The sequence below is a fragment of the Mus caroli genome, chromosome 6, assembly GCF_900094665.2.
Source record: "Mus caroli chromosome 6, CAROLI_EIJ_v1.1, whole genome shotgun sequence".
Taxonomy (NCBI): Eukaryota; Metazoa; Chordata; class Mammalia; order Rodentia; family Muridae; genus Mus; species Mus caroli.
Genome location: NC_034575.1, coordinates 143,871,963 through 143,893,394, shown reverse-complemented (window position 1 = coordinate 143,893,394; position 21,432 = coordinate 143,871,963). Strand labels below are relative to the sequence as shown.

Here is a 21,432-nt window from a genome sequence, read left to right as displayed (position 1 = left end):
GGGCACACAGGGCACACAGGGCACACAGAGCACACAGAGCACACAGAGCACACAGGGCACACAGAGCACACAGAGCACACAGGGCACACAGAGCACACAGAGCACACAGGGCACACAGAGCACACAGGGCACACAGGGCACACAGGGCACACAGGGCACACAGAGCACACAGAGCACACAGAGCGCACAGAGCGCACAGGGCACACAGGGCACACAGAGCACACAGAGCACACAGAGCGCACAGGCCGGGTTTGTTTCTTCCTTACTAGTCTGGTTTTGCTTTTCAGAACTGCAGTATCATTTGCCTTAAAAGTGTAGCCGTGGCTACAAGAGCAGTCCATTGCAGTGAAATCACAGAGAACCAGAGGTGAACTGAAAGCCTAGGGATGTCAGTTAGACTCCAGTAGGAACCTTGAGTTCTGTTACAGCAACAAAATCAAGGCCATAAACTCTGCAGGCACGGACTGTTATGTAAATCACAGCTCCCTGTGTCTACAGAATTCCCAGGTGCAAAGATTTACTCTGCTTCTGCATAGGAAGAGCCTCCATTACTCACCGTGATGAATACAGAGGGTGGATGGGTTCCAACAGGATTGCATACATTGAAACTGCAAAGCAAAAACATTTCTCAGGAACTGTGAACGTGGAGGCACAGGCTAGAAGCACCCACCGTTTTCTTCTGCAGCTGGCCTGTTATATAACATCCATCGATCTTGCTAAGAGTCTCGGCTCTCTTGTATTAAACAACTGGATCCCATGGTCTCTAATGTGCTTTAATACTGTGTCCAGACAGGATACAGGTGAGCTGTATGCACTTGACTTTGTAAGAACAAGAAAGGAACCTACTGCCGAAGTTGAGAAATTACCAGGTTCTCCTCAGCCGGCCATGGGGTTGTGTCTGACTCCCTCTTGCTTGGTGTCCAGATTAAACCCGTGTGATTATTTTGCTCACTGCTGTACAAAATGCCCAACCCAGGCAAATTAAGGAAAAGAAGGGCTTGTTTCAGTCAATTTTTGTTGGGGTCATTCCAGTATCCTGGGGAAAACGACATCAGTTAGAGACAGTGTTGTGGGAAGCTAGGAAGCCAGGTGGCCATGTTGCTTATGCCCTTAAGAAGCAGAGAGTAACCAGGGAGTGTGTCTGTTCTACAAGGCCTCAGGGCCCACCAGTGACCCATGCCCTCCAATGAGCTGCCACCTCCTGACAGTTTCTCCACCCACCCCCAACAGCACCATCAGATGAGGGCTAAGGGTCCAAACACATGAGCCTATGCAGACATTCCAAGTCTAAACCACAGCAGGAAGCCCATTGTGTAAAAGCACAAAGAGAGATGGAAGAATCCTGAGAGCAGGCCTAAGACATTTTCCCATAGTGGAGGGGAAATACAGACAGAGAGCCGTTCCATTTTCCTCACTGTGGCCACTATTTGTGTTCTCCTGGAGGGAAGCTGTTGTCTGCTGTACGCCAGACAGCGTGCCAACTGGACAGCTGTGAAGTGGGGGTGTGTTCTGCGCGTGTTCCGCACTTCCGTTGTAGGAGCTTGTTTTCAATGAGTGCTCTGCATTTATGTTTTAGGACTGTGTGTGTGTGTGTGTGTGTGTGTGTGTGTGTGTGTGTGTGTGTGTTCTATACATGTTCTGCGCTTCCGTTGCAGGAGCCCTTATTTGCTGCCCGGGTAGTCTACGACCTCCTGTTCTTCTTCATTGTCATCATCATCGTTCTCAACCTGATCTTTGGAGTGATCATTGACACGTTTGCTGACCTCAGAAGTGAGAAGCAGAAGAAAGAAGAAATTCTCAAGACAACCTGCTTCATCTGTGGTAGGTTCCCCCCCCCCACACACACACACCGGGCTATGACAAGAGATGGGTGAATCACCTCTAGGCGCGGGATAACGGGTGGGCAAACTGTCCAGCCAGAAGGGGAATAACAATGATTTTCATTTTTCATCTGTTAGGAAAAAAGTGCTATTGTGAAGGCTGGATACAATTTAGGTTATGTAACATCACATGAGACTGGCATTCTCTCTCCACTTCCAAAAATAGGTGGAAGAACCATTCCAAATGCTTCTGTCATTATTTCTTCAATTTATACAGTCCTCTGGCTGTAAAGAGTGCTGCCAGATGCCGGGAGGCTCCACCAACTGGCAAATGGGTTTTTAATCACAGTAGCATGTTGAGTATATTATGGAGTGACTTTTATTTTGTTAGATTATGAATACAAAGATTCTGCTCATTGATATTACCATTTAGGATGCAAAACTAGGCACTCTTCTAGTGTTATAGAAACACATATGTACATATCATATGCATATTACAGAACACACAAACACTGTAGAACACACATGCATACACACACATCTACCATAATGCTCCACACATGTACATAACATATCATGCATATCACAGAACACACAAATACTATAGAACACACACACACATACCATATACCATAATACCTCACATATCCACACTAGACACATCCTACAGGCTGCACACACACACACACACACACACACTGCACATGAGTGCACACATACCATACCTTTTTTTCTGCCTATCCTCATCTCTTGGTCTGAACCAACTTTCTCTTCATTGTGGTCTCCTCTCAGACCCTCTCCCTCTCTCTCTACCCATCAGCCCTCTGCCTTCACTTGCCACTCTAGTCCTGTCTCTGAACCCCAGACTCCATCAGTTACACTCACCCCTCCTTTCTCCTGTCCTTTGGTCTTCAGTACAGTGTCACACTCTATACTCTAAACTAGGCTTCAATAAAGCCTGTTCTTCCCCTGCCTCAGATTTGCTCGATCATCTCATTCTCCTCTGTGGCTCTTCCAAACGTTTTCATCATCCCTCTAACTGGGAGTGTACTTAGGAATAATATATAATAATATGTGTGCTCTAGGGAAAATTATACATTAGCTATGGCCTGTTTCAGTATTCATGCTCTGTGCTAAACACACACACACACAAGCATTGCTGTCTTGTGTCAAGGGAAGTGATAGAAGTGGGTTGCTGAAGTAACTGGAGGACTGACACTTCTGCAGGTTGGGGTGAAGAGCAGTAACAGCTAACATGTTTCTCAGGCAGATGGCGCAGAGCTGATGTCAAATCCAACAGGAATTAGTTAGCTGCTGAGCTGTGTAGAAGCACAGTGGCCAGGACCAGAGTCGGCATGGAAACAATATCTGCATAGCATGACGCTTCTCTTACCTCGTGTGTCACTGTGACCAAGTCCCACAGCTATGGGAGAGTGTGGGGCTTCTTGTCTGCATGTTGGCCACTCAGGGAGCAGAAAGACTGGAAGTGGAGGCAAGCTATGAACCTCAAGGCCTGCTAGTCTCTTCTCAACAGGCCCACTTCCCAAGCCCCTGGGGCTTTTCGTATACAACAGAAGGTTATGGTGCTGTTGGTGTGGCTTCAGCTTAAGCAGCCAAGGGGAGGGCTTTCAGGTTAGGCAACTTTGACTTAATCTTATAATAGGCGGGAAAGCACAGAGTCTAAGGTCATCTCAGAGCACTTCAGTAGCCTGGTGCGCCATTTATCAGGGATTGTCCTGAAGGAAGAGTAACGAAGGAGGAGGTTACTACCACTGCCCAGATGATAAATAACAAAGGTCAGACTCAGTTTGTAGTGGCAGCATTAGGGGTGGAAGGCAGAGCCAAGAGGGAGTTGCAGGATAGAATTTTTAAATCTTTTTAAAAATATGTATTTATTTTTATTTATGCATAAGACTGTTTAGTTTGTATGTGTGTATGTGCTCCAGAAGCCAGAATTGTGTGCAGCTGTGAGCCACTGCGTAGGTGTTAGGAACACTGAGTGCTCTTAACCTCGGGGCCATCTCTCCATCTCCAGAGCTTTATATCCTAATGTGCAAATGGAGATGGAAGATAGTTGGGTGCCATGCCAGATGTGGAATGAGAGTTAGTACAAGCAAGAACAGCATCCATGAAGACTCAGGAGGGAGAGCGTGGCTGACAAAGGAGTGAGGAAGCTGGAGGAAATGACAAAGACACCTGGGAACCATGGTGTGCGCTCTGTACTGCTGGCCCCAGCACGGTTGGCCAAGCAGGACAGATGGATGCTGGCCCTGTCTCTCTCAGCACAGGACTCAGTGCACCACTTCTGGCACCCTGGATTCCCATCAGTTGGTGGGGATTTCCTGAGCAGCTCTTTGGTGTTCTGCCTGGAGGTGTGGCTGTGGGGCATGAGCTTTGGCCCAGACTGACCACACTCCCAGAAATGGAATTGACAAGCCAAGCCTTGCAGGGAGATATAGATGGTGGACTCCAGAGCCTCTGGGTAGCTCTGGGCACAGATCCAGGTGAAGGTCTATTCTCTGAGCCTAGTGTTATGTACTAAGAAACCTGTGCCTGCAAGCTGAGATGCAAGTGCTTGAGGAGCTCCTGTCCTGTTTCAGCAGACTCCCAGAGTCCTCTGGCATAAAGATTGGCAGAGTCACTGTAAAGAGAGCCTGCGTCTGCCACTCATTGTGAAGGGAAACAAGTATCTGAGGTTGGCATGGTTTCTGCGCCTTCAGGGCAGGTGAAATCTCCTCTCTTCCTCTTCTTTCTCCTCTTCCTCTCCCTCCTCCTCTTCCTCCTCCTTTTCTTCCTCCTCCTCCTCCTCCTCTTCCTCCTCCTTTTCTTCTTCCTCCTTTTCCTCCTCTTCCTCCTCCTCTTCTTATTCCTCCTCCCCTTCTTCCTCTTCCTCCTCCTCTTCTTCCTCCTCTTCTTCCTCCTCTTCTTCCTCCCTCTCTTCTTCCTCCTCCCCCTCTTCTTCCTCCTCCTCCTCTTCTTCATCTTCTCCCCCTCCTCTTCTTCCTCTTCCTCTTCCTCCTCCTCTTCCTCTTCTTCCTCCCTCTCTTCTTCCTCTTCTTCCTCCTCTTCCTCCTACTCTTCTTCCTCCTAGTCCTCTTCCTTCTACTCCTCTTTCTCCTACTTCTCTTCTTCTTCCTCCCTCCCCCACCCTCTCTCATATATACATGTGTGCATGTATACACACACACACAGGTACATGTATTACATGTATATACATGTAGTTTGTGGCCAGCTCTGTCAGAGCAAGGCCAGCAGAGTGGGTGGAAGGCCCTGTCCTTGGGGTTTGTCACTTGGGATGCTTTGGCGGTTTAGGCAGAGCAGACTGCCCAACATTGAGTACAGATGTGCTAGAAGGAAATTGAGCCTGAAGAAGAATCTCACGCCCATGTCTAGACTGGATAAGGGAAAGTCAGGTCCGGGTGATAAAACCTGAGTGGCCTGCCACTACTCAGGAGCTGGGAAAAGAAAGGAGTTGGGGACCTGAAGGGATAGTTCTTTGATCCAAGGAGAGAAACAGACCCCAGGCCTTTTGGGGGGGAAAGCCCACATTCTAATCCCTCTCTTCTCTGTGTGAAATGTGTGACTGTTTTCATTTCTCCAAGAGAACTGTTTGTGCCTTGCTTTCCTTTGTCATCTCAGCAGCCTTCAGCTTCCCAAAGGACATCCTCTTCATCCGTGTCTTTGGCTCGAAGAGGTGTTCTATTCTTCATGCCAGCTCCTTAGAGGGGGTTTTGCCACCACCCACTCCCTGCAACCTCTCCCCACACCCCTGACCCCACCCACTCCCCGCAGCCTCTCCCCGAGCCAGTTTGCCAAGTGCACATCACCAGCACCACACTCTTTAGGCTTCACCCTCTACTTCTGTGTTTACTGGACCGTGAAGCTGGTGGAGCCTCAGGCAACCACAAGGGCCCAGCCCAATCCCAGTGTCCCGTGTCTTCTCCCACTTCTTCTGCCTTATCTCTGGATCCTGACTGATCCTGACTGATGTATTGCAAGTAGATCTGCCTTTAGTAAGCAGGGCTGGAAGTTCTCTCTCACATCAGCCTCTCTGTCTCTCTCCTTCCAACAAAGACTCCAGCCACCCAGGGCTAATAAATCTGTTCTCACATCACATCCTGCCATGAATTCTCGAAGCCACACCTTGAGCCTGCTCAGTGATACGAGAATAACTTTTCCAAAGAGGGTTAGTATAAAATTCACCATTAACATGGTGTCATCCATAACTGTAAAGTTCCAGTTTTCCTGACATTAAGACACCTGACAATCTGGGCCACTCCTCCCCCTCCCCCTCCCGCATTCCTCTTTTGCTTCATTCTCTCCCTTCTGTCACCCTCCCCCTCCCATCTTCTTCCTCTTCTTCTTCCCCTGCTTCTCCTCCTCCTCCACTTCCCCCTCTCCTTCCCTTTCTTTAGTGCATTTGTATCCATTTTTCTCTCATTAATCTTTCAAATCTCAGTCCATGTGCACTCCTTACTGTTCACATCCTGGACTCTAGTGTGTTCACAGTAGTGGGAGAGTGTTCTGGTTGAAATTCCAAACCCATAAGGTAAACACGGGGGCTCCTGAATGACTGTCGTTTGCCTCTGCCCGGTGCCATGCACCCTCATGCTGTAGAGGCCATGTGAACTCCCTAGGAAGGTAGACATTGTCTCCCACAGTCCCACACCCTGACAATGTAACCTTGGCCAAGCAATTTACTCTGAGCTGTTCTCTGCTCCTCTGGTATAAGGAGACTCTATGGCCATGCTTTGGTGGTGCGTTGGCTATGATAAAGATCTTGTTTATAAAATCTCCTAGCACTGTGCGAAGGTGAGGCTCACTGAAGCCAAGTATTCTTCTTTGAGAGACATAGGCCCATGTCTTAACCATTATACCTCCATATCATGCATGGGTCTCATTCATCAGTATTTGTTGATGATGACTAGACAGTAAGTCAGCCCCACATCTACATTGTCTCTACACTTGCAGGACCTGTCAGTTACGCAAGGAAAGTAAGGCAGAGCAACACTGAGTTGATCTGTATTCCCTATCAAAAACCTAGGTGCAGGCTAGGGAGATAGCTCGGGGAAGTGCTTGCCACCAAAGCATGGAGACATGAGTTCAAATGCCCAGCACACGCGTGGAAAGCTGGGCCCAGCAGTGTGAGCCTGTAATCCTACTTAAGAGGAGAGAGAGAGTCAGAATACTGGGGCTAGCTGGCCCTCCAGACACATCGCAAGCAAAGTAGAAAAGCCATTGAGAAAACACGTGGCATCTCCCTCTGCCTCACTCACATCTGCACACACATGCACGTATGCAGCACACTGGCATACACACTAAGCCCTGGTCTGATGACTACAGATAGTTTCAAATTTTGCCACCCAGTGGGTATTATCTCAGTGTCATGACATTCCCTTGGGGATACATGTGATGTGTCCATAAGCTCAGGGTGGTATTAGATCAACCAAGTCAATAGTGATTTTCTGGAAGCTCCATGCTTATTCAAAAGACGGGGGTGGGGGGGCATTTGGTAACTCAATCTTATCAGATTTTTATATTACAACAAGTAGAATATCTTTAAGTAAAGCAAATTAGTGTTTTTATTTAAAATAAGATTGAAACTTTGGTTAAGCGCTTGGCTACCGTGTGTGAAAGCTCAAGTTTGATCCCTTTGACCAAAGGAAAATGATGTAAATTAGGGATGAGAGCGATGTCCCAGCAGCGAAGAGCACACACTAAGCTTGCACACTGGACTTTGGTTCCTAGCATCTGGGCTGTCATATACTCATCCCAGCCATTAGAGGCTTACAAGTACTTGTGACATCAGCTTGGGGATTTTCATGCCCTCTTCTGGCCCTTGTGGGCACCTGTACACATGTGCATACCAGCACACACACACACACACACACACACACACACACACACACACACACCTGTGTTTCTCTACCAGGCAGGTAGATGTGGAAATAGAACCTGGGAACAAAGGCCAGTCTGGGTGGTAATGACCAGGACTGTTATGGTTGCCCTTGGGACTGAATGCCACACCACACCACCGAGAGCAGGAACCTGTGAGGGTGAAGGCAGCATGGCACCCTGTCATGATTCTCCTCTGTTGTCCTGGCTCCTTGCCCTTTCCATCTGTTCCCTTCTACTGTCTCCTAATTTCTGTGTGAGACACACTTCACGGATAATTCTGAAGCTGCTGTCTCTGCCCGGAAGTCTGAAGCAAGAAGGGAAAGTGTAGTTTTGAATGTAAAGCTCCCTAGTTCTTTATGTGCGTCCCATTTATTGTTTTGAGTGCCACAGCAGCGGAATGAGGCTCCCCACACTGGGCCACCTACCTTCACCTCAGCTTCCCGGTAGGGACTCTTCTGCCCTTGTGGCCCTTTAGAGTCAGGACTGGTTTTATTCAGTGCCGATTCTTCCCCCAACTGGAGGAGTTAACTTGGACCAAGCTGGGTTTGTTTCTTGATGAGTATAAACGTCATGTTGGATGCTACACCATTTGGATGGCTTGGTGCTTGTCAGCAGAAATCGGTGCTCAATAAAACTCTGGAGGCTTTTACAAGCATTTACCTCTTCCTTCTAAGAGTCTGTAAAGTCCTTGGAGCTGTGTATCATCTTGTCCCCCTTTATGGCCCCTTGGCCATGCCTATGGCTTCAGTACACAGCATGAGTCACCTGCTTCCACGACCACGTTGTAGGTTAAAGCTATGATAAAATCAGTACTTTAACATTATTATTTTATTACTTTGCAAACAGGAGAAGCTTGAATGTAATTCTGGGGGATTTTACTTTAATACTTTCTTTTGCTAATAGCTGCATGGAGATGGAATTCACACACCTTCTGGCTTGCCCACTTGATGTCTACAGTTCAATGCCTTTAATATATTCAGAATTGTGTATAGAACATCGGGATCCATTTTAGGACATATTTACTGCCCCTTCCAGTGGCACTCCTCAGCCTTTATCCATCGTGTTCCCAGCAGCCTCCTGTCACCCTGTGCCCTGGGCTGCACTGATCTGCTCTCTGCCTCTGCCTGTTGTGAAGATTCAGTCAAGATATCTGGTCTCTATGAGCAGCCTGATGCTTTGAAGGCTCCAGTCTGTGGCAGACACTTTTCTTGTGACTGACAGAGTCTGACATAAGCAGCCTCGGGAGGAGGGGTTTCCTTTAGCTCACGTTTCAGGAGATGTACAGGCCATCATGGCAGGGAGGCGTAGCAGTGGCACTGGCATCTAGGAGCCCACGGTGGCTGTGGAGGTCTTCTTGCTTGTATCTCAGTAGACTGAGAAAGGGCGGCAGATGTGGTCATCTGGCCTCCCAGGACTCCAGCCCAAGCTTAGGGTGGTGCCATTCACACTTAGGGTATTTCCTCACCCCTCAGCTAATTCTCCCTGGAGACAAATATCTGTAGTCAGAAAACACACGGTAAATAATAAATACCAGAACAGGCCTGGTAGCACATGCCTACAATCAGGAAACAGAGCATTAAGATCATAAGATTGAAGCCAGCCTTTCTTATACATCAACTTTCAAGCCATCCAGGGCTAAGTAGTGAGATATTGTCTCACAAACAGAAATAAAACGAGAGGAGAAACTGATAAATGTAAATGTACATGCAGATCTCTGGTAAGCACATTCCTTCCATCAGTGCTGGCCTGCAGTACGCTCTCCTTAGCAATCATGGCTTCTTCTATTACCTTGGATCTGAGATCCAGTGCAACTTAACAACGTTGACACAGCTGTTGTCAGTCTGATTGGCTGTGATAAGCAACACAGGATGGGAGGGAAGAGTGACAAGGTGCCTTCGAGCCAGCAGGATAGGAAGGGATTGGCTGTGTGAAGAATGGCATTGTCATCTGTGAGGGTTCAACAGCAATGTTCCCGGATGAGATAACCAAGAACACATCGGTGAAAGAGTTCCACAGCCAGACGACTGCCTAGCCACAGCCCTTGATGAAGGAGTCTGACTGTAGAATAGCAAGAAGCCAGCATGGCTGCCTCGGAACTAGCAAGGGGGTAGAGGTAAGGAGGCAAGATGAGAGCTTCAGTGGGCCAGGCCACATGGGAGTTAGAACATAAATGTTGCATGAGATACAGGCAAACTAAAGTCTCCATTGTGTTTAATGCTCTCATCTCTAGGAATGAGCACCAGGCAAAACCTCTGTAAAGAAGGAGTTTATCCAAGCTCATAGTTCAGAAAATACAGAAGGCACACCTTTCACCTCAGGAAAGGCCTTGGCATGGACCATAGCCTGCCAGAGTCCAAGGGAGGCAAGGCCTTGGCATGGACCATAGCCTGCCAGAGTCCGAGGGAGGCAAGGCCTTGGCATGGACCATAGCCTGCCAGAGTCCGAGGGAGGCAAGGTCTTGGCATGGACCATAGCCTGCCAGAGTCCAAGGGAGGCAAGGCCTTGGCATGGACCATAGCCTGCCAGAGTCCAAGGGGCTGCTTGCTTGCATCTTGGTAGATAAGGAAGCAGAAAGCAGATGATGTTGGTGCTCAACTGGCTTTCTTTTTCCCTCTTGTCTGTCCTTTGTGCCTGGCCTGTGGGGTGGTGTCTCCCACATACAGGGCAGTCTTCCCCTATCAGTTAGCCATCTCTGGAAATAGCCTCATGGACATGCCCAAAGGTATCATTTAACCCAATCAAATTTTAATCAATCAGAAATTTTGGAGATAGTTCAGTGGAGATAGTTTCAAGCGTGAGAGCCTCGAGCAGCCTCCACAGGTTTGTTAGTTCCAGCCTCGTGGGGGCAGAGGCATGAGCATCTCTGGAGGTTGCCTGTTATTTCCAGCCTCGATATGAGAACCTGTCTCATGTGCGTAGGTCAGAGAGTGAGAGAGAAGCACACACACGTGCACTAGCACACATGCTCACACGCACAAGCACATGTGTGCACGATTATCACACTGCCCACGTGGAATTCAGCTGTAACTAGATGTCGATATTTTACCTGACATACAGTTTACCTAATGCTTATGTAAGGCCTTCTTACAGGCTATTGTGCAGGGTTGCTGCAAGGGCCATAGCCAAGGACGGTCATCATTGGTCAGGCTTTCCAAGTCGTTCTAGCGTCTGTGCTGAGAGAGGAGGGCACAGGGGACACAGGCAGGTCCAGGCAGCCAGTGAGATGATCCACATATAAGGGACTGCATCAGCAGAGTAAGTGTTCAACACAGACGTGGATACGTGCTGAAGGAAAACAAAGAACAAATATTTCAGTGTGCATTGGGCATGGAGTATGAGAAGCAGAGCGATGTCAGGGTGATTCCCCAGGCTTATGATGTAGACAATGATGAAGTGGCCTCGAAGTAAAGAGATGAAGGCTGTGTGTGTGGGGGGGGGGACTAGAGCTCACTGTGGCATTGGTCAAGGGAAAGGAGGCACAGCTGGGTTTTATACCATCTTCATTAAAAAAAAATCCAATAACATAATTTTTAAAAAGTCAGCTCATCCATTGGGGACAGATATCTTAAAATGTATTTCTTTTGTAACTTCATGCCTAAGTGGCTTTTGAACCATGGCCCAGAGAAGGAGTAGCCAGGATTGGAAATTCAGTCTGCTGACTCCTTCCTTCCCCAATATGTGAACATCAAAGGCAAACCTAACCCCAGCTTCTCATCCCCACACCGGTGAGACGCAGTTTTCCACAGACGTTTCTCTTCATCCCTATTCACTTTCTCTAATAAGCTTCTCGCTTCAAGAGGAAAATGTGACTACTCAGGTCCTTCCCACAATTCCACCAGAAGCTGGAACTGTGGCTCGGTGTGCTGGCTAGTTCTATCTCAACTTGACATAAGCTCGAGTCTGAGAGGAGGGAACCTCAACTTTAAAATAACCCTCCATAAGATGGGGCTGTAGGCAAGCCTGCAGGGCATTTTCTTAATTAGTGATTGATGTGGAGGGCCCAGCCCACTGTGGGTGGTACCATCCCTGGGATGGTGCTCCTGGGTTCTATTAGAAAGCAGCATCTCTCATGGCCTCTCCATCGGGTTCTGCCTCCAGGTTCTTGCCCTGACTTCCTTCAATGACAATGACGTGGAAGCCAAATCAACCCTTTCCTCTCTAGATTGCTTTTGGTCAGTGTTCTATCACAGCAGCAGGGTTACTAAATAGGTCATAAATGTGTTTGGGGAAGGATTGGGGAAGGACTTTAGAACTTTGTAATCTACAAAAGCCATTGAGTGTTGAGAGCTCAGTGGGATGTTCTGTAGGAGCTTAGAAGACAAAAATGTTGAACTCAGTGCAGAAGATGGAGGCCTGGCTTGTGACCTTCCAAAGAGGAGTTCAAAGACCATCAAGTCTGTTTGTTATTACGTTAAGATGCTGTGGTTCTGGTTAGCTGGAGCTGAGACAATAGCAGTGATTGAGAAGAGACCAGCATCACTCAGGTGAGATCTTCTGGGAAGTGTTTCATGAGCGTCAGCACACAGAAGCTGTGTTTCAGAGATAGCCGAGGTTGTATCTCGTCTTGGCAGCCAAGGTTGGTGGTGTATGAGTCACTCAAGTGCTACTAGTTTTGAAGGCACGGAGGGGTCATGAGAAGAAGCTGAGGCTTGGCACTAGGTCAGGGGGCCATTAGTGAAGGTGCAGCCTCAGTAGTAGTTGAAGACCCAGGATTTAAGGGGTCATGCAGAGAAGAGAAGCCCAGGAGAAGCTATTGGTGAAAGTGAAGCCCAGGTGCAGCAGAAACCCCAGCATTTTGGAGATGTCAGTATCATGGGATGACCACCAAGAACAGCAGCAGCAGTGGGTTGGGGCCTGCCCAAGCTTAGAAGGCTAGTTGTATGTGCTGCAGAGGGTGGAGCCAGATAAGTGACCCAAGCCTCTTAGAGGAGCCCAGAAGATCATTAATGAGTCCCAGATACTGGACACTGAGTCATGTGTACTATTGGAGTTTGATTTTGCTTGGATCTGATTATGACTGGGCTCTGACTCTTCCCTCTTGAAATAAGAAAGTATTTAGTTTATTGTTATTTTGTTTTATGTTATAGGAGCCTGACTACACTTGAGAGACTTTGAATTTTTTATTAGAAAATGTTGAACTTTAAAGTATTTGAATTTGTAAGGCTGTGGGACTTTCAAGTCTGTGAAATGTTTTATACTGTGATATTTATATTAGTTAATGTGTAATCTTGGGGATGAACAAGGAAGGTTATGACTTTACAGTGATGAGTTTGTGTGTCAAGGTGACAAGGAATCAATTGTACTGGCTAGTTTTATGTCAACTTGACACAAGCTGAAAGGAAGGAACCTCAACTAAGAAAACACCTCCATAAGACTGGGCTGTAGGCAAGTCTGTAGGGCATTTCTTAATTAGTGATTGATGGGAGGGCCTAGCTCATTGTGGGCAGGGTCATCCCTGGGTTGGTGGTCGTAGGTTCTATTAAGAAAGCAGGCTGAAGAGCCTGGCATGGTGGCACCTTTAATCCCAGAACTTGGGAGGCAGAGGCAGGCAGATTTCTGAGTTCAAGGCCAGCCTGGTCTACAAAGTGAGTTCCAGGGCAGCCAAGGCTACACAGAGAAACCCTGTCTCGAAAAAACAGAAAAAAAAAAAAAAAGAAAGAAAGGCTGAGCAGGCCAATAAGCAGCCCTCCTCCATGGCTTCTGGATCAGCGGCTGCCTCCAGGTTTCTGTCCTGTTTGAGTTCTTTCCTTGGCTTCCCTCAATAGTGGACTTGGTGTGGAAGTGTAAGCCAGGTGAACCTTTCTTTCCTCCCTAACTTGCTTTTGGTCATGGTGTTTCATCACAGCAGTAGTGACTCTAACTGAAGTGGCCACCCATCCCCAACTTCCCCAAGTATGGTGGTCTAGGGGCCCAGAGGAGTGTCCTTGTCCCTGCACAACGGCTGTCTCAGGTGGAAGGCTTTTGCTGGCTCTAAATGACTCTAAAGACATGGCTCAGTTGCCTTCCTTTAACCCAAGGCCTAAATAGAAAGGAATCTCTTTTGTTTTTCTGCCATGATGAACCAGTATGTTTTTTTTTTTTTTTGAAATCTTTGTGTGTGCCTGTGTGTGTGAGCACACTTGTGTCTGTGTGCATGTGCACTGGTCTGTGTGAGTACAGACATACACATGCCAAAGTACATACATGTGCAGATCAGAAGATAACGCTGGAGTCACTTCCTGCCTTCTGCCTTGTTTTGAGGCAGGGTCTCTTCTGTGTTTCTGAAGCCTGTGAGCATCCAAGCAGTTCTCTTGGCTCTGCTTCCTATCTCACAGGAGGTATGCTAGCTACAGAATCACTCTACTGAACTTGACCGTTCATGGATTCCAGGAATCAAACACAGGTCACCTGGCTTGGGTGACGAATGCTTTTACCTCCTGAGTCTTCTCCCAATCCCAGCATCACTCTTTCTGAATGATGGCTCCTGCCTCTCTCCACTACACTTTTGTTCTGGTTGAGTTGGACGGTTTTTCTATGACTACCCTTAGATGACCTGCCCCTCTCATACCTGATAGAATTGCACATTCCCAAGGATCATGGGGAGAGCACAGATGTTCACTGGGAATGAGTCTATAAACTGCAGCCTCTTCTACCTAGAGCTTCTGTATACTGTTGCTTTCAATTATAGAAACATTTTAAAGTGGCACGCTTCCCCAGAAAACAGGTTTGTTGTGGATTTTCAATAATGGCTGTGTCTGATCTTTATGCTAAGAAGTCCTGATTAAGAGAAAGGTGACCTACACAGTGTTTGCTGTGCTTTGCAGGCCTGGAAAGAGACAAGTTTGATAACAAGACAGTGTCCTTTGAGGAGCACATCAAGTCAGAGCACAACATGTGGCATTACCTGTACTTCATCGTCCTGGTGAAGGTGAAGGACCCGACAGAATACACAGGGCCTGAGAGCTACGTGGCTCAGATGATCACGGTGAGTAAGGCTGCCTTGCCTGGTTCTGATTCCCAAGCTGTGACCATATCACAGCTCAGAGGCCCTTAGCATCCTTGTCTCCCCTACCCTCCTCTCAGGCAAGAAGTGTTCTAGCCCTGGATTTGAGCCTTTAAAGATGCCTGTCAATCACTGGAAATTTTCCACATTGCTGACGTCACCCTTCTTATCTAAGTAAATCTGTCCCTGGTGCATAGATAGCATCCTTCCAGTGGTAATCTGTGTAGTTAAGAGCTTCCCGTTGATGTCTCTGACCTCTGACCCCATAACCCTGTCCCCAAGCTTCCCGAGACACTTAATCATCACTGGGTCCCATTACTGGATCTCTCAGGCTCCGAAGCTGGAACCTTGACATTGTTACTTGCAAACAAAGGAATCATGTTTCAAGAGATTCCTTGAGTTTTCCAGAACTAAAAATTCAAGAAGTCCTGTGTTTGGGAACGCGGTGTTCTCTGGGAGCTGGTGAAGAGAGTGCTGCCTTCTGGTATTATAGGACATCCAACTGGCCCTTGGGCTCAGTCCTAAGAGTAGTGTTTGCTCAGTACCTATGTGGGAGAGAGGGGTAAAGAGTGAGATAAGGGAGGCAGGGGAAACAGAAGGAGGAAGGGAATGGGGTAAGGAGAGTGTTTCTAGACTTGACCCTGAGGGAGTAGGCCACCTATTTAAAGAAGCAAAAACACAATACTGGTCACAGCATGTCCATCTATCCATCATCCACCCATCTATCATCTATTGATCCAACCATCAACCATCTAATCCATCCATCCATCCAATCTATCTCTCCATACATCTATCATCTATATCATCTACCAATCCATCCATCTTCCATCCATCTATCTGAATGAGTATGTGTACACACACACACACACACATACACACACACACACACACACACACACACACACCTTCTATCTATCAATATATCCATCCATCTGTTCATCTATCTGGGTATTGTCTTAGTAAAAAAGTATAGGTTGCCACAGTGCTGATTTATCTGCCTGCCTGTCAGTAGTCATGTGTCTCCAGAAGGCTGGGTATAAATTGACCATTTCTAGCTCAGCATCTTTCCGACTTCTTCATTCTGGATGTCTGATCCTGGTTACCTTCTCTGCATTCTTCCTTTGACAGGGACAGAGCTAGCACTGTGTCTATGCCTCCACTTTTACCCCTCTTTCCTCTTCCTCTTCTAAATATAGGAGAAAAGTAATCAATGCCTTTAGGCACTCACCCTTCCTTGGATATGGTCACACATTCTGGATAGTGTTTGTGGGAAACATTTCCATCCACTCGTAAGGAGAAAACACATCTGAGATACAGAACTTACAGGTGTGACCCCACAGCTGCTATTTCAACATTTGAGTAGATTCACTAATTTTGTGTTTATTTGGCTACTGTTAAGTCTTTTGCATGGAAATATTTCAGAGGATGCAGTGTAAAGAATGATACCTCCCTCTTCAGTAGAACTCAGAGCTCGGTTCTGAGGAACAACCAACTGAAAGTGAGTGTGCCAGGTTTGCCCAGTCATGTGGTGGGAATCTGTAGAGGCTGAGACTCACAGAGTGATGTCCAGTGCAGAAAAGTGATGGGAGGTGCCTGTCTGTGTGTCCTGAGGAGTGATAAATATACATGGCAGAACTTGTTCTGTCTGTGTGTCCTAGACTTGTTGTGTTTGTGTGACCTGAGGAGTGATACACAGGGCAGGACTGTGAAGATGGGGTTTGTCTGCTTGACCTGTGAGTTCCTGAAAGGAGCAGCTGGAACAGAGGCTGGAAGTGAGTCACTTGGACCCTCAGCGGTTTTAGTTAGTTCTCACCATCACTGTGACAAATGCTGACAGAACTCAAAGGAAGAAAGGTGTGTGTGTGTGTGTGTGTGTGTGTGTGTGTGTGTGTGTGTGTTGTGTAGGGGGTGTGCGTGAGCCCCTGCACTCACATGTGGTAGGGGATTGTAGGTGTGTTGGTATATGTGCACATGCCTGCACACGTAGAGGCCAGAACTTGGCACCAGGCATCTAAATGTGTCACTCCCTGCATTATATTTGTTCTTAGACAGAGTCTTTCATCAAATCTAGATGTGGTGGTTTGAATGCGAATGCCGCCCCCCCCCCCCAGCTCATATGCTTGGCTCTCAATCTGCAGTTGGTGGAACTGTTTTGAGAAGGATTGGAAGGTGTGGCCTTGTTGGAGGAGGTGTATCACTGAGGGTGGGTTTTGAGGTTTTGAAAGGCAGCACCCTTCCTGGTTAACTCTCTCTGCCTTGTCTTGTGGATCTCTGGGAGAGTGCTCAGCTGCTGCTCCCAGCACCATGCCTGCTGCCATGCTCCCCACCACAGTGCTGATGGACTCTAACCCTGTGGTTCCATAGCCCAGTAAACCTTTTCTTCCATAAGTTGTTTTGGTCATGCTGACTTAATCACAAGAACAGAAAAGTGACTATGACCCTAGAGTTCACCATCACAGTGAGACTGGCTGAGTGAGCTCCTGGCTGTGTGACTCTAAGAGAACAGGCTTCTTCCCTGAATTTTAATGGACAGGAGGGGGTGGCATATTAACTCAAGACAGCTCCAACAGAGAGCGTCTAGCACATGCAATTCCACATCTAAATCACGAGCTCACAGTGCTTCTTGGGGTTAGAGTCAGAAAGCATGTTTTGTGCTTCTGTGCCTGACCAGTGACAGAATCTATCTAATATTAATGAGACCTCGTCTGTCTTAACGAGAACCCTAGAAACGTGCGTCTTAGTAACCAGGGCACAGACAAAGCAGACACTTCTGGGATGTGGTTAAGGAAAGTGTTGGTAGCTCCAAGTGACGTGTGCACATTTTCTCCTGGCATGCAAACCTTCCTCAGTGACTGGAGGAGTGCCACTTGGCACTACTATTCAGTGGGGACAGAATATGAGAAAGGGAAAAGTTGGAGCAGCCAAGACAAGCTGGGGTCGAGAGGCAGAACTCAGCAAGCTGGGTGAACATGTAGGAACTCCGCAGCTTTTCTAGGTAACCAACCGCCTTTGAGCACCATGAAGCCTGTTTGCTCTTCCTCTTACCCCAAAGTAACAGGGTGTCTGAGGAGCAGCAAACAGAACAGAGAACAACAATGGGGGGACATTCTCCCACACTCAGCGTCATTGCAGAGATGCATTAGGGGGCTTCGGTGATACTTGCTATTTAATTTGACAAACCAGCACTGCACATGCAAGGAGGTCCCTGTGCATCCAGGGAATCTATCTGTCTCATGGTGCTCTGATGGCACTGTCTGTCCCTTGGACCCCTTAGTTACCTGTCCTGTGACTGTGGCTTTTAGGGCCACTTGATAAAATATCACACTTTTAATCCCCTCTGCTCCTTCGACTCTTAAATAACAAGTACTTCCCAAATTTCAACATTTTTGTTAGTGTGATAACCTATTTTAATGAACATACACACAACTATACGTTCACTGAAGGCCATACCAGGCATGTTGTGGTCCACTGTTCTGCATACTACTGGGGTGACTGATATCTGATATAGGTATTAGAAGCAGTTCAGTGGACATGCCAACATGCTAGCAACTGTGCTAAAGGTTTAGTATACGGCTGAAGGAGTTGTCATTTCCTCAGTGAAGCACAAAGCATTTGCTGAATGAATAAACAAAACAACCAATAAATGAATGAATGAATAATTTTGTTTTAGCCCTCTGGTAGCTGGATATAACAGCTGGATATAATAGCTGGATATAATTTATAGAAACACGCAGCAGAATAGTTACGACAAGAGGTTGAAATTTGAATTTCTCATCCTGAAAGCACTGTTTCCTCTCTTTAAAACCAGAAGGTGAAGATACTACCACACAGGATTATGTCACCCACACTGTCTTTCAAGGTGGCTTCTCCCTGGTCGTGCTGCAGCCCAGCATCAGCCTCCCACATACATCCACAGGAGGGCACCTCACTCTCTCAGCAGGGGAGCAGGGACATGAATGGGGGAGGGGAGCTTCCAGTTTATCTTGGTCTCAAGAATGGATAGCAACAAGAAAGAGTTTCTCACTACGGTAAAATGCCCAGAGAGCAGCTTACGAGAGGAAGGGTTTATGTTGGCACATGGTTCAGGGAGTGTAGTTGATTGTGCATGGCTTGGTAGCAGTAGTACATGAGACCACTTACTTGGTGAGTCAGCAGCAGGGGCAGGAGGATGCAAGCGCTTGGCTTCTGCTCACCCTTTTCTCTCTTTATTCAGTCTGCAGCTGATGAGGAGCCCATGAGGAGGTGACTCACATTGGGGTGGGCCTTCCCTCCTCAAGACAAGTCCCTCTGGGAATGCCCTCACAGGTGTCACACCCAGCCCGCGTGTCCTCTAGGTGATGCTAAATCCGGTCAAGCTGAGCCTGAAGGCGAGCCATTAGAAGTGGCATCGCCTTTCCTGTGAGAAAAAGAAAGCCAACCACTCACCACTGTAGCCACACAAGGAGCGAGAAAGACTAATGACTTTCCACATGTTGATTTCAGTCTGCAACTCGAAATCCATCTTGTTTAGTTAAACCATATTTGTGAGCAGTAGCCCCCGAGGGCAGGGGATGTTTGGGTTCACAGAAGACATCAAATTGTCTGAGATTTATGTGTGGTTTGACAGTGCCATTTTCCAACTGGATTTCCTCCTGCATTATTGTTAAGTGTTATAATTATGAAATTATATGTTCTGACTCCATTCTTTTAATCCACACTGATTGTGTAATTGAATTTAATGAAGCCAATTATGTAACTGCTTCATTTTTAACTAAAGCACATTTTAAAGATTTGGGGGCTTAATAAGACACTTTTGAAAATGTTTCCATGGCAGGGCCAGCCACGCACTTGCAGTTCAAGACACACAGTTAAGTCACCTCGCACATGCAGACAGCCACCACCTTCACTGCCCACGTTGTAAGTGGAGACAATGTATCTTCAGCTCCGGAGGGCTGGAGTATGTCACCAGCACGCGAGCCCAGTACATTGTTCTTAAGTTCTACTTAGCATTTCTATAGAAGGTCCATGAATTGCTGCCTTTTAACATGTGTGTTCATCTCTTTATCGTCCCTTCCACTGTTGCTATTATGTGACACAAGTGCTGTGTCCAGCAGTGTGACTGCCTGTCACCGTGGGGATCCTGTACCCCACACTCTGAATCCCAATGCTAAATGTGGAGGTAAAAGGATTGAGCTTCATAGCATCAAAATGCTGTTGGTAGATGAAAGTGACCTGGGGGCGGAGCTAAGGGCAAAGTAATCAAGGTAAGGCCACCACCCAGCAGCAGGGCACTAACTGAACTGACCAGAAACTTCAGGAAGTTGTCAATAAGCCTTGGAAGTGGGGTAGTGGTGCATGCATGCTGCGCCTTTGCTCTTGAATTTGACAATTGATTGATGAATATATACATTGGGTCAGTCAGAACTTGAAACAGAAGCCAGGTGGACTATATAAAACTGGGAGTATCCCACTGTCCCTGGCTGTCCTGTGGTAGGCATTCAGGGTGGGGAACACCTTTGAGTCGGGCTCAGGGCCACAGGAAGAGGTGACATCTGCAGAGCTTGAGACGGTGGGTAATTCCACAACAAGGTGCTCTGAGCTATTTTAGTATTCACACAATCCCATCTCTGTGCACAAGTTAGACATGGTCTACACGTGAGCAAAGCCCTTTTGAGGAATTTCCGTGTAGATTCAATAAGATCACACATGCTAATGACCTTGAATCTTCATCAAAGCTGCATAACAGCCAAGGGGGTTCTGATAGTGCTACCCCCATTATACATTTGAGCAGATTGGGGTACTGTGCTGGTGACACACCACACACAGGAGTAGTCAGCACAAGCCTATTGGTCAGGACCCCTGTATAATAGAGAAGCTAGACCCAGTCTGCCAGCCCACGCTGTCCTCAGCCCACCCAGTGGCACACTGGGTCCTATACAGAGGAGTGATTTTAAGAATTCAGTCCACAGGGCAGGAGTAGACCTGGCCGAGAGACAGGAAGTCAGATGACAGGCCCGCAGTGGCAGGGAAGCCTGAGAGGAATTCTAATGGGAAGAGAGAATTGGTTCCCAGCCGGCTGGCGAGGGAGGGAGGCTCCCTGCAAAGACAAGAAGAATCATAATTGCAGCCATGACAGCACAGACTGTCTCTGTTGATTTGACAAGGGTTTTTCTGGACAGCACTCTGCACCAGATCATGATAAACACAAGAGTGGAGCATCTCCTTCCTCCCATGATCTACAGTGCAGATTCAGTCTGGAGAGAGGTAGGATAGACTTGCCGACAGCCAGAGAGATCTCAGAACAAGTCACACAAGTCATTGTTCCCCCACAGAAGACCCTCCCATGGTGCTAAGGATGGCGTTCCTCCCTGGACCTCCCACACACCCTAGCCCCAGCCAGCTTTGCTGCTACACTATAGCTATCTTGATTTTTTTTTTTAAATGCTCTGGCCACAGGCTTGGTCCTTGTGTGCAGGCTGCAGGACCTTCCATTGCCCAGCATCACTGGTTTCTCTTATCATCCTCCATCCATCGCTTCCTTTTCTTTCGTCCTCACTGCCTTTTGTTTTATATATATTCTCTCCCTCTCCCTTTCTCTCTCCCTCTTTACCTCTCCCTCTCCTCCCTCTTCCCCTCTCCCCTTCTCCCTCTTCCCCATCTTTCCCTCTTTCTCCCTCTCCCTCCCCCTCTTCCCCTCCTCCTCTCTCTCCTCCCTGCCTCTCTCTCTCCTCTCCTCTCTCTCTCTCTCTCTCT

General features: G+C 47.5%; 1 protein-coding gene across 1 annotated transcript in view; it reads left to right on the top strand.

Annotated features, from left to right (window-relative positions):
* The window catches only part of Itpr2 (inositol 1,4,5-trisphosphate receptor type 2), a 394,656-nt gene that overhangs the window by 343,592 nt on the left and 29,632 nt on the right, over positions 1-21,432 (top strand). The window contains exons 54-55 of the mRNA XM_029478274.1: positions 1,656-1,821; positions 14,522-14,682. Coding sequence (XP_029334134.1) covers positions 1,656-1,821; positions 14,522-14,682 — 327 coding nt within the window. The remainder of the gene's footprint in view (positions 1-1,655; positions 1,822-14,521; positions 14,683-21,432) is intronic.